The sequence below is a fragment of the Camellia sinensis genome, chromosome 11, assembly GCF_055761805.1.
Source record: "Camellia sinensis isolate YWXY chromosome 11, ASM5576180v1, whole genome shotgun sequence".
Classification (NCBI taxonomy): Eukaryota; Viridiplantae; Streptophyta; class Magnoliopsida; order Ericales; family Theaceae; genus Camellia; species Camellia sinensis.
Window position 1 is genome coordinate 173,559,967 of NC_138971.1, and position 17,401 is coordinate 173,577,367.

The following is a 17,401-nucleotide window of genomic DNA, read 5'->3' on the forward strand; positions in this document are numbered from 1 at the left end:
GCCTCTCTTTCAAGGCAAGCTTTCAAAAAATTCTCCACATAATCTTGCTGCAAAAAAATAATTTTTAAATAACAGAGAAATTTGCAGACAATTATAACGGATCAGAGAAACTTTCACTCGTTACCAATTTTTTTGCATCTTTGACATATTTGTCTTCTGCATCATCCCTCTTTGGTTTTAGTGAGTTATAGAACCTCCATAAATTGTCTTGTTTGTTTAGGATAAGCAAGGTCTAGTGATTTCCATTTGTTGACCTCTCATTGCCCCTAGTATTTATTCGGAAATAGAGGAACCTGTAGTTCCTCCATGCTGTTTCAATATGCTTGTCAAATAATGAGATTCGGAAAGTTTGATTTTCCGTCATCTTGATGAAATTTTGTGGTCAAAGAAAATCAAAAAATGGTTATGTTATGAGAAATTTGAAATAACAGGAATTTAAGAAATATACACACAGAGAAATTTTAAATGCCCATAACTAGCCAGAGAAAATTAGAGTAGTGACATAACGGGCTTCAAGAAGTATCTTAACAAGAGAAAGTAGTAAGTAAATTCTAGAGAAAATCAAATAAAAGAGTAGTAACATACTAAGCTCATGGATGTGAAAAAAAATAAAGTTGGTTGTTGTCTTTCTCTCATTTGGTCAGCAAAAAGGATCTCTCCATAGCCATGAATGACCTGAAAAATATCATTTATAATTGTAATATTGGTTTATAAAGGCTGATAGAACATTGTAGAGAAATTTTGATGAAAGACTTACATTGTTGACAATTTCTTTTTACTTTATTAGGTTTCCAATGTCTTTGAAGGTAACAAGATTCAACTCACTTGTCCAGATTAAAGCCCTACACGATGACAAAGAAGGGATTTAATAGTTGTTAATGCAATATAAGTTAGTAAATTGTTGTTTGTTATCTTCTATTTTATTTGTTGTACTTACTCAAGTCCAGACACATTTGATATGTGCTGCAAGATGTCTTTTACATGATCTTTTATCAATCTTGAAACCGGTAGAGTTTGTGATAAAACTCAAGATTTTCTGATACTTGTTGGTGGAGGCAAGACGTATGCATCAGCATCAAATACTTTTTTGCAGCTTGCTTTGAACCTCTAGTCACTTGCGTAACTTTGAGATATTGAAATTCTGGATCGTGCTGCTTTATTTTCCTTTCTTTTGCCTTTAAATTTTTTATCATTGATGTAGGATCTTTTTTGACTGTAGATAGTGAAAATATCAGTAAAAGTGAAATTTCTCTAAAATAACAGATGATATTTCAATATGTAAATTTATTTGATTCAATATTTTGCAGTTACCATAGACTTTTGTCTTTTGTCTTTTGTTTTGGTTGTTCTTTGTGTGCCATTTGTTCTTGTTGGGTTGTTGGTTGTTGTTCCACTTGCATTGTAACTATACACAGTGAAAATCAAACAAGCCCCAAAAATCGAATAAGAAAATAGACAGAGAAAACCAAATAAGCAGTAGAAATCAATAGAAATAAACAGCCGAAACTAATGTGTTCAGAGAAATTTAACTTCCAGAGAAAATTACCATTGATAGAGAAAATTATAATAAATAGAAATTTCTCTGAGTTATGTTGACACAAGGACATAACTTTTTGTGGCTCAAGATTTTCACTGACCTTGTGGTTGAACTTGTGTTGGTGTTCGGTATGGTTGTGTTGCTAGTTGGACGAATAGTTCTTGAATTTGTTCATGCAATTTAGCATTTTCATTTTCAAGCTCCGAAATTGAATCCCTCAATTATTGAATTGTTTTTGTATCATCTTCTTTTTAAACCTCCAACATCCTTAGTTTCATTTGGATTGTGCTGTCTCTTTCTTGAAGTTCTGAGTTAAGTGATGTCAAGGTTCTTATTGCGATATCCTTTTCTGCAAGTAATTCAATCCAATTTCTCTCTTCTTCTATTTTAGATTTAGAAAGTGCTTTTAGTCTTCGACGTAGATCAGCAATTTGGGCATCCTTTGATTCCTCAAATTTTTAAGGTTGATGCATTGTTGAGCCACAAATGCTATCACGATGTTGGTCGATCGGCTCATTATGTTTTTTTTCATCACTTTCCTCATTGTTTTCTTCTTACTGTTTAGATTGAGTGCCTTCATGTTCTTCTTTACTGTCTTCTTCTTTCTGTTCATTTTCTTCTTTGTCTTCTACTTCTATTTCTTTACTTTCTTTTTTGGCTTCTGCTTGTCCACTGCTTGCTTGATCTTCTTGTCCATTGCTGGCTTCGTTTTCTTCTTTGTTGCCTTCTGCTTCTTCATTCCCTCCTTCTTCAGATGAATCTTGTAATGTCTCCTTGAATTTGACAATTGCCTTTTTTGATTCTTTCTTCGTCTTTTTACCAAGACAGAACTCCTCTGATGGGTTTTTGACTAGCTCCTTGTTATCTATTTGTAACAGGAGGCTCTTTTGTTAGAGAAATGTTACAAAATTCACTTAGAGAAAAAATTCAAATAAGGAAAATAAAATTCATCTAAATGATACTAATGGGAAACAAACTTCAGAGAAAATTGTATGGGCCAGAGAAAATTACAGACAAAGAGTTAATTTTATCAGGCAAAGAAAATTATGAAACAAACAACATAATTTAGATATTAGAGAAAATCAATCAAAACATACAAGTTAATTTTTTACTATAATTGTGTCAGAGAAATTTGGATTCTAGAGAAAATTCATTAGAAGGGTAGAAATAAACAGTGTTAATCAAAGATGCATGACACATAAGTTATGAGCCAGAGAAAATTACACACAAAGAGAAACAATTTTATGGGCTAGAGAAAATTATGAAATAACCAACATAATTCAGATATTAGAGAAAATCAATCAGGGCATATAAGTTAATGTGTTACAATTGTGGTCAGAGAAATTTGGATTGCAGAGAAAATTGATTACAATTGCAGAAATAAACCAGTGGTAACCAAAAAAGAAACATAAATTGATAGTTCAGAGAAAATTGATCTCAATCAATCAAGGCACAAGGAGGGAAACAAACCAGTGGTCAGAGAAATTTTGAAATTTCACTGAGATTTCAGTAGCGATAGAAATCTAACCTGTCGAGGTGCAAGAGAGTGGACTGGTGTCTTCTGCAGCTGTTTCGTTAAGGTTTGCAGCTTCCACTTGGCACATCTTGGAAAGTCAGTTGTGTTACTGTCTTCCGAGTCAATGATATTTGCATGTTCACATAGCCAATATTGTGATGAAAATTAAAGTAATTAAATTTTGCTAAACACACAACTTTGTAACTATAAAACTGCAAATTTGAATGGATATTATACTTACCAACAATATAATGACACACCCCGTAACTTTTTCTGGAGTTTTGTGCAATGCTATGATAGAATCAATCAATGTTTATGTGATTGCTTTTGGCCAATCATACTGTTTCATTGATTCAAGAGGTTCCACATACTTTATAAAAACCCACCCTATTGAATTCCCACTTGTTGCAAAAAATAGAGTGAGACACACGTACAATGTAACAATGATTGCTACATCTTTGAAGTCAGTTGGTTACTTGCCTTTCATTGCTTTGACCAAGGCATTTTTAAGAACATGACCAGTGAGCCTTGTGTCATTTTGGAATCTTCTCCCTAGGAATGCAGATTTTGACTTTTTAGAGTATCTTAATGACATGGCTCTTTTACCTCTTTGCAAACCAATGTCATTGGTTGGATCGGTATTGAATGCTGTAGTGAGCTCTTTTTCTTTGGAGTTTAACAGGTTTTTTCTCCTTTGAGCTTGAGTTTGTTGAAGTTGAGGTACTCATCTTGATGCTAGTTGCTTCATCACCTTGGACTTGTGTGTTTTGGCAAGGAGTTTGTAGTGTTTTGCTACTGGTTTTTGATTTTAGATCATAAGAAGACTGAGAGAGTTTCTGTTTCTTGCTTGGTGTTTCTAGTGTTTTGCTACTAGTTTTTGATCTTAGATGATAAGAAGACTTAGAGAGTTTCTGTTTCTTGCTTGGTGTTTCTAAGGTTTTGCTGCTTTTACGTTTTGCCATTTCTAGACAATGATGAAAACATAAAGATGTCAACATTAAATCCCAGAGAAAATTGAACATGCTAGAGAAAATTGGACATGTCAGAGAAAATTACACATAAGGGAGAAAACTAAGGTGGCCTGGAAAAATTATAAATGTCAGACAAAATCAAACACTAAAAATTAAATGTCAGAGTACTAATTGTTTTCCTGGAGAATACATCTAGCCATAGAAAATTTCCATTGCCAAAGAAAATCAACAAAGCATCATAAACATGGTAGAGAAATTTTTCATAATTGTTAAAATTACATATAGAAATAAAATATAACCAGAGAAAATTGAAAAAAGAACCATATATCTAGCAAGCACAAAAAATGAATGATAGAGAAAAGTAAACATGACAAGCCAAAGAAAATTTCCATTCCACAATTAGTAAGATAAAATAAACAAAGTAATGTAAACATGCCACTGAAAATTATTCTACATTGAAACCAAGAATTGAACAAAATAAACATACCAGAGAAAATAACACATTCCGGAGAAAATTACACATTCGTGTAAAATTTCCATTCCAGAGAAAATTTCAAGTCCGTAATATTAAAATGCCAGAGAAATTTACATACACAACCAGAGAAAATTAAACATCATAGAGACACAATGGAGAAAAGTGATGTGGCCAGAGAAAATTATAACTTAGACACAGACAAGAGAGTAATAGACATTCCAGAGAAAAATACATATTCCAGAGAAATTTACAAAGTAGAGAAATTTATACACAAAATCACAGAAACATGTTCGAGAATAAGATCAAAACACAGAAAAATAACTTTTTTTTTCAAAATAAACATGCCAGAGAAAATTCAAAGAAGAAACATACATTCCAGTCCATAATATTAAAATGCCAGAGAAATTTACATACACAACCAGAGAAAATTAAACATGATAGAGACACACAACGGAGGAAAGTGATATGGTCAGAGAAAATTATAAATACCAGAGAAACTTAAACAGAGACAAGAGAGTAATAGACATTCCAGAGAAAGATAAACATTTTAATAAAAAATACATATCACAGAGAAATTTATAGATCAGAGAAATTTATAAACAAAATCACAGAAACATATTCAAGAATAAGATGAAAACATAGAGAAATAGCTTTTTTCAAAATAAACATGTTAGAGAAAATTAAAACAAGATACATACATCAAGCAAAAACTAGAGAAATTCAAATGCCAGAGAAATTTACAGATAAAATGACACAAACATGTTCAAGAATAAATTCAAAACACATAGAAATAACTTTTTCTAAATTCATGTAGCTTTTTATTACGAAATTGAAATCCTAATTTATGGAAGGTTAATATAAAATGCAATTAACTGTGTTTCCAGAGAAAATCTACTTGTATTGTAGAAAAACTTACCAGAGTTAGGATGAAACTTTAATGACGAGCTGATATGTCTTGAGATAAAGATGCGACGTGATGAAGATGAACTGAGATGACGATGAATAGTGAAAACGGGGTCAGAGAAATTTGTGAGGAAGGAATGGGAATGATTTTTGCAGAAGATAACGAAGCTCTAATGTCGATGGTAAAGATGATATTGAAACCCTAGTTCTGCTGTTCTCTTGTTCGTGAAGATGGTTAGATGCTTGGAATGGAACTCAGTCGTCAGAATTAGTTTCGTCTGTGTGTTGATTGTGTGAAGAGTATTTGGTCCACGAAATAATTAAAAATGCGCGTCATGTTGTTTAGGGACCTGATGCATCCCCTTTTTTTTGTCCTTTATCCTCTAAATTACTATTATTAGGGTCCTTAAAAAAAATTTCCCTAAAAAAATTGTATTTAGTGATTTTTTAAAATTATGTTCATATTTTTTTTTTTACTTTTCAGGTATATTTAAATTAAATAAATTTAAAAAGTAAAAAAAAAATACTTAAAATAGTTCAGAAAAAGCATCTCCACCTAAATAGGTTATATGTTCCTGATATGTTTTTGTTGTGGGATTATATGTCTTTATCAACAACAAATGAATGATTTTTCTCCTTTTTGTTAAATACATGTACAAATAGTTTATGAATTATGATTGCAATAAGTAAACAGTACTACTGTTTATGTACAATTTAATCTAACATACATATATCCATGTGTGCCTGCATGAGAGAGAGAGGTTTGTTGTATTGTTTCTTTGGCGGATTAACTCTTGGAGTTCAAGATCTGAAATTGGACCACCCATTGGCATTGGCAGGACCAAACAAAACATTCATCTCTATCCCGACTTGGCAACTATTCAGGTTATTCCCTTTATGGAGCATCTTCCTTTCTTGCACAGTAATTACTTTAGTTGGACCTTAGGTTCAGGAAATTTTGTTTTTGCCAATTTTCTTAATTCACTAGCAATTTAACAATTTGATTCACTTTCAGGCATATTATGGGCCTGGAGTACCCATACCACCATCATATTTGAACTCTACAGTCATGGCTTGTCATGTTCCTCGTTCTCATGTGTGGGCACCGCCACAAGTACTTTGGAGTTATCTGAGTTTCTATAGTCATCTTCTGCACATGGCATTTCTGTATGCCTAGCTTGGAGCTGTGTTCCAAATGCAATATTTGTTGAACTCAATTCTTTATTTGACATATAACTACTGCAGCATGTGATGCCACCTTATGGGGTGCCTTACTCTATCATCTATTCTCCTGGAGTTGTTTATGCTCATCCTACAGTTCCTATTGTAAGTCATGCTTTTTCTTTAGAACTTCGGTTCCCCACTTGCAAACTTCTGTTTGTGGGTTTTTTTAAATCCAAGTGAATTGAAAACACGAAATAGTTCCACAGTACCTTCTCTACTTTAGAGAAGCAAAAAACTTATACCATTCAAAATTCATCAACAATTATGATTGGTGCGATTTAGTTTCGTACGATTGTTGAAATTTTTGTACTTTTCAAACTATTAGTGCGATGGCACTTGCATCACCACATTGCATCCCTTTTCCTCTTGCTGATATGGGAAACAATTCCTCTAGTCAGATTCATTCTTTAAAGTAGCCTATTCTGCTGCAGAAATTTTTTACTCCATGTTTGCAATATTCTCAATATCCCATTAATCTGTCCATAAAATCTTTAGAGGTGAAATCTGCACAACATTCTCGTTGCTTAGAAGTGTGATGATTTATGAATTTTTTGGGCTAGGATGATTAACTTGAAGCAGCAGTTTACTCTACAACCATAAAGTCTTACTTCAGCGATTGTTATGCAGGTTGTAACTCCTGTGAATGCACAAATGCTTTCTACTTCATCAGACAACATGGATCAAGGCTTAACAAAGAAGTTGAAAAGATTGGATGGAGTTGCTATGCAAGTAGTCAATGACAATGCTGAGGTTGATGGTGAAGCATCAGCCCATGGAGCATGACAGAGGTCTGTTAAACTAATGTTGTTTTTCTATTTGCTTAATTATTTCCTGGGAGCAAACTAGGTGAGGCAGATAAGTTAGCTTGCAGTGCCCTTGGTGCATGAGTTAAAGTCGTGCTCCATTTAATGCTTTAAATTAGTATCTTAATTGGACGAGTCCCATTTTAATCATTGCTCTGTTGGATCTAACCTAGACTTCTAGATTTGACATGTGTAGGGTAGAACGCAGTATTGATGTTTCCAGTAATGCAAGTGATGGTAACACACGAGGAAAGTGGGAAGAAATGAGAAGATTATTGGGCTTTGTTTGATATGAGGGAACATTAGGAGGAGGAAAGTGGGAAGGATAAAGGAGTATTTTTAGTTTTGTAGAAACTGAAGGGGAAGGAAAAAGGAAAACTTGAAGGTGAGCAAGTCCATCCTGGCTACCATTTTTCATTTTACCTAGAAGTGAAAGGAGAGGAACAAATGAGAAGATTCTCTTACTTTTTTTTGTTTTTCGTTATTTAAAAACCATGTTATCAATATTTGACATTATGATGGTAAAATGAATGAACATCTCTAAGCTTCCCCTTTCCTTTTCTTAATGCGCAATGAAATAAATGAAGCGGATGGAGACAGTTTCCTCCATTTAGCGGGAAGAAGAAAGGGGAAGTGAAAGGAGAAGTGAAGTGTAGGCAAATCTCTAGTGTCCCACCATTTTGAATCTGCCCAAAAGTGAGTAGAGAGGAAGAAAGAAGGATGTGTTTTACTTTCATATCGTTGCTATAAAAACATCTTCATGTCAATATAATGGTAAAATAAAGTAACACCATTAACTTTAACTTTTCTTCATTTCCTGCGGAACTAAACCAACATGTGAAAGACCTATGTTACCTGGAACATGGATTGTTCTGATACGTGAAACGAGAACGGGAACAGGAACATGGTACGCCACATGCTCTAAAATGTGGTACGATAGGGATAGACTTGTATATATTATACTTAAGAATTTAAGGGTATTTCTAGAGTAATTTTTTTAAATAATTAGACCTCTAATAAAATGAAATATTTTCTATGAGTATTATGACCCATTTTTTTGATTTTTTTATCTTATCAAAACTTAACTCGCTTTAGATTTTAGTTCATAATATTTGATTTTTTTCCTCCTAAGATAACATTTAAGGACATATATTGAAAAAAAAACTTTTGGGATCGTTTTGGATCACTAAATTTATCGTTTTGAAATGAAAGTGTACTATGTTTCAGAACGTGTGTACCAATACGTAATTTGCTAGGATATTAGCATTTTCTGGTAACATAGGTGAAAGACAACATGCTTTCCTCCCTTAATGGAGACAGATTCTTTGTTTAGTTGGAAGGAAATGGGAAGGGAGTACAAACATGGCAAGAGAGCATATCCGCCCCGGCCCGCCATTTTCAATCTATCAAAAATTGAACGAAGGAAAGAAAATAACGATACCTTTCTTTTTTGCATTTGTCTCTTCCAACGACACCTTCATAGTAATACATAAAAGTGGAAAAGTAAAAAAAGACAGACCCTTTACCTTCCTTGTCCCTTCTGTCTCAACTAGACAAATGGAAGAAAGACTTCCCTTTCTTTTTTCAACCATCCTTCATGCAACTTCTTTCCAGTTATCTATTCCTCTACCAAATGGAGCTACAAGACGTTAAATGTGGAGTTACGAGAAAATATTGCTCTCTTATCTTTCAGGCACAGCAAAGTCTGAGGAAAAATGATTCAATGGGCAAGCTATCCACTGGTACGATTAAGTCCTTGAATATATTTTATTCTGATAATAATATGGAATGCACCTTGGACTGCATAACCAATTGGTCTTGAAAGGAGATGGTGCCTTCAGAGGCCGACTTGCTGGAATAAAAATCTTGGGCTTATGTTGCCTTTATATTGATGTTGGCACATAGTAATGGAATAGGAGCTTTGTTTACACTCCAAGATAGTAGAGAAACTGTCTAATTGTGTCTCCAAACTTATTATTTACTATTTATTGTTTCTTAAACATACAACAAAGTAAAAGTCCATAAACAGGCTAGGTCTGTACCTGAAGAGGATGCCAATGTAACTTCCAGGAAGGTTTCGGGGATTGATGTGGCTCCTGAAAGTGTTGCAGGAAAACCAGTAGACTCTCCTAATTTGAAAATAGAAAATAGAGCAACTTGTGTTGCTTCTACTGCTGCTGCAGGTTGCCTTGTGAAGACTGGAAGAAAGTAGGATAGTATATTTCATCTGTAGTTGATACTACTTGTCATGCTTTGAACTAACGTGTTTCAGGTTGTCTATGGATGTAAGAAACATTTATTTTCTAGCCCTTCTTTTAAAATAGTTCTACATTGCATGAGCCACAAGAGTGGTAGGGGAACACAGAAAATTTTGAATTCAATAGCCAAAATTAGCTGAGAGATTGCCTGTATTAAGACCTAGTTAATAGTGCAGCTTTTTAAAGCCATGTTTATAACATTGTAAAGATATTTGAGGGGACTTTGAGTTTGAACATTTCCATATAAAACAGCTTGCTGAATATAGCAGAGGTTCAATATTATTTTCAAACTGTTATTTGCTTTGTGTCTGTTTCTTCAGGATGAACGGCAGCTGAAACGAGAGAAGAGGAAACATGCTAACAGACAATTTGTTAGGAGGTCTAGGTTAAGAAAACAGGTATATAGAATTTAAGTTATAATTTCTTTTATTCTTTTAGTTTTCACCTTTGTAACTCAATTTCCCAATTGAATTTGTTATTAGTTCAATTTGCTTTTTCTTTTCAGGCTGAAACTGAGGAACTAATGAAGAGATATGAAACCGTAAAAGTGGAAAACATAACCCTTAAATTTGAAATGAAATAGTTAATGGAAGATTTAGAGAAACTTAGGGTTGAGAATGCTGCATTGATGGTACTTTCTATCTTGTAGAATTCTTTTTTATGTCTTAGTTTTGGCTGCTCCTTTTTTTTTTTTTTTTTTTTTTTTGGAAGGCCTTTGTTTAAGACAGTTCAGCAACACTTGTGTTTCTGAAACTCTAACCAAAGGTGTCATGAGCTGTTTACCTGGAGGATGGCAGTTTTCAATGCTAAGATTTGCAGGACACCTAACTAGGAATTGTGAGACACAAAAAGGAGAGAACAACAATAAACAATAATCATAAATTACATGCACACAAGATTTACGTGGTTCACCATAAGGCTACGTCAACAGCTGTTTCACTATGGTCAGAAAGAGTTACTGAGAGGGTAATTTATGTACGTACTTGGGTTGAGCTAAGATGGTTGGAAAATGGACCGAGTTACGGGCCGAGGTAATGGCCTGCATAGCTCGGTCCTTGATCCTGTCACTTCGGTTGGAGATGTCTACTAGTAGCCTGGTCTAGGTGCTTTGGACCGTGATATAGGTGAAAGAAGAACCGAGCTAGATGATGCCCCAGGTATCACCGAGCTGGGTGAGCGCGATTAAAACTGGGGTAAGGCACGACAGTGCTAGCTCGGTTGTGCTACTACCAGATCGTTGTTGGACCATCTAACTTGGTTAAGTAGTGAGGAGGGTGTAAAAAGATAAGCATTATCTTTGTGATTCCTAGGAGGACTCTACTAAACAGAGTTGGAGTCCTACTAGGATTGTGGCAGACGAAATCTATAAGAGCTCATAGCAGGACCTATGTACAGGTATCACAAATTTCTACTCTAAAAAACAAAGAGTTTTTTGTCTATTGTCTATTTGCTGACTTAGGCATTAGAGAGGTATCCGGCACACACCCGCCAGGTAGCTCACGTTTGTGTCTTCAGGAAGTAAAGCGATGACGTTTGGAGGAGTGTGAACTTGATCAACAAGATTATATGAGAAGATTATTTTGTGCTCGTACAATTGTCGCCGTCTGTGGGAAACACACAAATAACAAAACCTTTTGATCAAGTTTTTCTTCTTCAATTAAAATCAATGGCACACAATGAAAATTTGCCGCAATCTGCTATTGATGGGCAAACCCCGAAGGGGGGCGGGAGACATAAAGGCTTACTTTTTGTCCCATCTATGGCGGAGTTAGACCCCCAGCGACGGAACTCTTGGAGGGACACATGGGAGAGACGAGGCTCTAGTCCTCGTCACTTCCAAAGTCCTGAAAGGTAGAGGCAGAGGTTGAATCCTCAAGTTCGGGAGGATCGTGTGAGGGAGCAAGATGAATTAATAAGGAGGATGGCGGCAGACATGGAGACTATGGAGCGCTAGATAAAGGGCAAATGTGTGGCAGCAGAAGAGGGGCGTAGAGGCAACACTCTCTCTTACAACTCGGAAGATCGTGACAAGCAAGTCACACCATCACAAGTAGAAAGTAGGAGCCTCAGGACAGACAATACACAATCAAGGATTTCTAGGACTCGTTACTCCAGGTCTGAAAGAACGAGGATTGAAAAGTCCTACACGGAAGGAAGCAACTACAGACCCTCGCACTCACACCAAATGACGACTAGGCACACGGAGTTGCCAAGGTCGGTGGACCTATGGACAATACTTGAGGAAAGGGTTTGAAGGAGGGAAGACACACGGGCACGCGCCCCCGCAGAGTCTCCGCACTACAATGATTGGCACCTAGGACGCATGGGAGTGTCGAGGTTGGAAAGCCAGAACCACGCCTTGCCTATAAACCAGCTGACAAGGTACTAGCAAGGTTGCAGAGTTCGCCGTTCGTTCCAGCGATATAGAACACACCATTACCCTCAGGTTTCCACCAATCCAAATTCACTACTCATGAGGGGAAGTCCGACCCCTATATGCACTTTCGCCAGGTTATGGCCGTATATCGGCGGAACGAGGCCCTAATGTGTATCTTGTTTCCTTCCAGCCTTGGTGACCTGGGTTTAACATGGCTTGAAAGGCTGCCAGAAGGTAGCATAGCCTCATGGGCGCAGTTGGCAGAGGCATTTGTGACTAGATTCAGAATGAATACCAAGACACCAGTGGAGATTGACCAGTTACTTTCCATTGACATGAGCGAGAAGGAAACATTGAGGTCTTACAATAGTCGATATTGGGAGACTTCCAATCAGATTGGGGATTGCCCTATAAACTTTGCCATCGCACAGCACAAACGGGGTTTACCAGTCGGTAACAAGTTGAGGGATTCAATGACGATGATGCCACTCCTCACGTTGAAGGCCCTAATGGAAATAGTGCATCGATATATCCGGGTAGAGGAAGATAGCAAAATCTGGCACGACAGCTGTATCAGACAAAAGGACTGTAGCGAAAGTCAACACGGTGGAACAACCAAACAAGAATGGGCGAAACAGACGAGCCAACAGAGAGGACCCCCAAACAAAGAAATTAAGAGTCTACACTGCCATTACCACAGTATTCAACAAATCTATTTACTGGATTCTTAGCGAGATATGCGATGAACCCTTCGTTTGATGGCCAGCCAAGCTGGGAGAAGCACAAAGAGGTTACGACAAGAGGTACCGTTGCACCTTTCATGATGAAAAAGAGCACTGAATTGAAAATTGTACACCATTGAGGCAACATCTGAAGGAGTTAGTGGTCGTTGGTCACCTAGACCAATATATAGAAGGGGGAACATAGACAACCCCCCAGGGCCACAACAGGCCGAGTGGGATGTTGGTCGATGGCCCACCTCAAGGCATAATCAACGTTATACATGGGATCGTCGAACCTGAGCGGGTATGTGAGCTTAGAGGGATGATGAAAAAGATTGAGCACTTGAGGGAGGTACTAAGTGCACAACTTACCGTCAAAATGAAAAAAAAAAGAAGGCAACAAACGTCATATTCTTTTCAGATAGGGATCTAACAAGGCTACATTGCCCTCACAATGATGCACTGGTGGTAAATTTACACGTCAAGAATTTCAACATCAAACGGATTCTGATTGACCAAGGAAGCTCGTGCAAGATAATGTACTACGAGTCCTTCAAGCAACTAAACCTGGAGGACAAAGACTTGGCGTTTGCGACATCTCTCCTCGTTGGTTTCAACTCAATGCCAAAATGGCTAGTGGGCAAGATAATTCTGCCAGTCAAGGCAGGAAAAATAACAAAACAGGTGAAATTTTGGCTATTGAAGGTTCCTTCTACTTACAACATAATCTTGGGAAGAGCGTGGTTGCACGCTATGCGCTTGGTGGCATTAACCTACCATCAAGCATTACGATTCCCCAATGAAACCGGAGTGATTGAAGAAGTCTTAGGAGACCAAATCGTGTCGAAATAGTGTTTCGTCACGGTAAATGGCAGCCATGTTGCAAAAGGAGTTTGTACAAATGGTGAAGGAGCTAGAAAGTAACGAACTGTTTGCAGATGTCGGCAAAGTAGCCGAACAAAAGGCAGTAGAAGACTTAGTAGAGGTAAGGATAAATGAAGAGAACCCAGAAAAGTTCTTTTTGCTTAGCTCGTCTTTGTCCAGCACTAAGAGAATAGAGATCATGGAATTCTTAACCTCTAACATTGAAGTGTTTTCCTGGACACCATATCACATACCTGACATTGACCCAAATTTCATCTGCCATCAACTTAATGTTTATCCAACGGCCAGACCAATTATTCAGCGAACTCGTCGATCGGCACTCCACTAAGCAGAGATAGTGGTAGAAGAAGTGAAAAACTTCCTGGAGGAAGAAGCCATCAGAGAAGTACACTATCCCAAGTGGATCTCCAACACTGTAGTAGCCAAAGAAAAACGACAAATGGCGCGTTTGCGTGGACTACAAAACAGTTAACAAAGCATGCCCAAAAGATAGTTTTCCCCTACCACGGATAGACCAACTGGTGGACCTGACAGCAGGGCATAACCGACTTAGCTTCCTTAATGTGTATCGGCGTTACCATCAGATCACTACTTACGAATTGGACCAGGAGGTCACGTCATTTATAACACACAAAGGACTATACTGTTACGAGGTCATGTCCTTTGGCCTAAAGAACGCAGGGGCTACATTCCAACGAATGGTTACCAAAATGTTTGAACCATTGTTAGGCAGAACAATAAAGGCTTGCATAGATGACATGGTGGTCAAAAGCAGATATGAAAAGGACCATCTGAAGGACCTAGGTGAAATGTTTCAAATTTTGAAGTCCTACAAATTGCATCTAAACACATCTAAGTGCGCATTCGGTGTAGGGTCAGGTAAATTTCTGGGCTTTTTAGTGACCAACCGGGGTATAGAAGCTGATCCTTCTCAGATCAAAGCCATCCAAGATCTTGAGAGGCCTAACACAGTCAAAGAAGTATAGCATCTCACTGGCCTAGCAGCCGCGCTCAACCAGTTCATAAGTCGGTCGTCGAACAGATGTCGACCATTCTTCCAGGCATTGAAGGCCAAATTTAAGTGGGATGATGAGTGTGACCGCACCCTAGAAAGCTTGAAAGACTACATGACCTCTGCTCCATTGTTAGTAACCCCAGTACCTGGAGAAGAGCTCTTTTTGTACTTAGCAGTTTCATAGCATGCAGTCAGTGTAGTGTTGGTCAGAGCAGAGGGAATACAACATCTGCCTATCTTTTACGTTAGCAAGACATTGCTGTATGCTGAAACAAGGCACCTGTCGTTGAAAAAACTGGTCTTAGCTTTGATGATGGCTTCTAGGAAGTTGTCACACTATTTCTATGCCCACACCGTGATTGTCTTAACGGCTTTCCCCTTAAAAGCCTTGTTTAAGAGTGCGGATTTCTTTGGGCGAATCTTGAAATGGGCAGTGGAGTTGGGCCAGTTCAATATCAAGTTCCAACTGAGAACCACAATAAAAGCCCAAGCTTTGGTAGACTTTGTGGCCGAGTTCACACCTGGAAGTCATCATGTTTGCCCGATCGACTTGACTAGGGCAACCGAAAGAAAGGGGAAAAATGCCGCAGGAATTGTGCAGCCTCCAAAGCAGGACGCCTAACTGCATAATAGGCCATACATGTTTGAGGATAGGGAAGAAGGAACAGACCTTGGTATTCTCAGCAGGGACTCACCAAAAAGTAAAGACTTGAGACAGTCAGACAGTGAAAATCAAAGCCCGACCGCAGACATTAACCTGGAAGCAGACATCAGCAACACTCCTGATCCCAAGACGTCATCCGATCCCTCTACTTGCTGAAAGCTATTCGTTGGAGAGATGTGGAAACTTTTCATGGATGGAGCATCCAACAGGCACGGTGCAGGACTTGACATAGTCCTCATCTCACCGGATGGCCTAACAATTGAACATGCAGTAAACCTTAGCTTCCCAGCATCCAACAACAAAACGGAGTATGAAGCATTGCTAGCAGGTTTAAAATCAGCACTTCATATGAAGGCCACCGAGCTGATGGTGTACAGTGACTCCTAGCTAGTAGTTAACCACATTTAGGCGATTACGAGACAAAAGATGATAGGATGGCTAAGTACCAAAAGTTGGTTAGAAAGGAGATCATGAAGTTTGAAGTAGTCTAGATAGAGCAAATCGGCGGAGAGAAAAATAGTAGAGCAGACGAGTTGGCCGGTTTTGCATCAATGGCAGATACATCTATCCCACACCCATTACTGATCAACTTCCTACCCAGACCAAGTATTGAAAAACCCGAAATAGCCGAGGCATGTTGTGTCGAACTGGGCCCTTCCTCGATGGACCCCATCATAGTATTTTTAAAAGATGGCATCTTGCTTGAAGAAAATAAAGAAGCCAACAAAATCAGAGCAAAATCATAGCGATTCTAGCTCTCTCCATCACTAGCTTTGTACAAAAAATCCTTCACAGGACCTTACTTGAAATGTGTTCATCTCAATAAGATTGAGGCATTTTTGTTTGAAATACACGAAGGCGTCTGAGGAAGCCACAAAAGGGGAAGATCATTGGCCTATAGAGCAATTTCACAAGGATATTGGTGGCCATACATGCAAGCAGATTCAGAAAAATATGTCAAGAAGTGCGAGAAGCACACCAAATACATCAACTAGCCAGAGAGCTTCTACTATTGACCAACCCGTGACCCTTCGCAATGTGGGACCTGGACATAGTGGGACCACTTCTGACTGCGCCCAACAACAAAAAGTTCTTTCTCACAACAACTGACTATTTCACAAAGTGGATGGAGGCAGAAGCACTCACATCTATAAAAGAAAAAGACGTTAAGAAATTCGTTTGGCAGAACATCATAACCCGATTCGGCATACCCAAGGCTCTAATATCCGACAACGACACTCAGTTCGATGGCAAAATCTTCAAAGGCTTTTGTGAAGAATACAAGATAGAATTCTATAACTCTAGACCGGCATACCCTCAAGCAAATGGCCAAGCTGAAGCTTCTAACAAAGTCATCTTAGACAATTTGAAGAAGAGGTAGGAGAGAGCAAAATACAAGTGGGCTGAGGAGCATCCTCATGTTTTATGGGCTTACCGTACCACACCTCGGCAATCAACTGGAGAAACACTTTTTTATTTGGCCTATGGCATGGAGGCAGTAATCTCGCTGGAACTAAGCCTCCTTACTATTAGAAGTAAAAATTTTGACCCAAACCTGAATGGTAAGGCCATAACTTTGGAACTCGACCTCACGGAAGAAAGAAAAGAAAGGGCATTGGTGCACATCGCCTCATATCAACAAGAGTTAGGAAATACAACAAAATGGTGCACCCAAGGCAATTCAAGATTGGAGACTAGGTACTGCACAAAGTAATGGGCAACACTTTGGTACCTGGAGATGGCAAGTTAGGACCTAACTGGGAATGACCATATAAAGTGATTTGTTTAGCAGGAAAATGAGCACATCACTTGGAAGATATAGACATGCCATAGAACACAGTCAATCTCAAACTATTTTATTTTTAGTTTTTTCTTAAAATACTTGTAATTTTTCTTTTCTTTTTTTAAATAAAGCAAGTAGTTTTTTCTAGCACAATTCTTTCTATTTGTAAAGGCTTTTCTTAGTTATTGCCAGCAAGGGGCAATCAACAAAAGTTGGCAAGTCTAACCAATATTTAGTTCTCTCCATCAATCAAGATAAGGATCTAGGT

General features: G+C 37.8%; 1 protein-coding gene across 1 annotated transcript; it reads left to right on the forward strand.

The window, feature by feature from the left end:
- The first annotated feature begins 5,491 nt into the window (after positions 1–5,491).
- Positions 5,492–10,270, forward strand: LOC145802883 (common plant regulatory factor 1-like). Its single transcript, XM_082895687.1, has 7 exons — positions 5,492–5,584; positions 6,418–6,516; positions 6,648–6,728; positions 7,254–7,376; positions 9,459–9,620; positions 10,008–10,085; positions 10,193–10,270. The coding sequence occupies exons 1-7, from the start codon at positions 5,492–5,494 to the stop codon at positions 10,268–10,270; spliced, it is 714 nt and encodes a 237-aa protein (XP_082751813.1).
- The last annotated feature ends 7,131 nt before the right edge of the window (positions 10,271–17,401 follow it).

Excerpts from the sequence above, each read along its gene's own strand:
- LOC145802883 (XM_082895687.1), top strand. The coding sequence starts at position 5,492 with ATGACGATGAATAGTGAAAACGGGGTCAGAGAAATTTGTGAGGAAGGA. Across the intron at positions 7,377-9,458 it reads TAGTCAATGACAATGCTGAG|GCTAGGTCTGTACCTGAAGA; the intron begins GTTGATGGTGAA and ends GTCCATAAACAG. Across the intron at positions 9,621-10,007 it reads CTGCTGCTGCAGGTTGCCTT|GATGAACGGCAGCTGAAACG; the intron begins GTGAAGACTGGA and ends CTGTTTCTTCAG.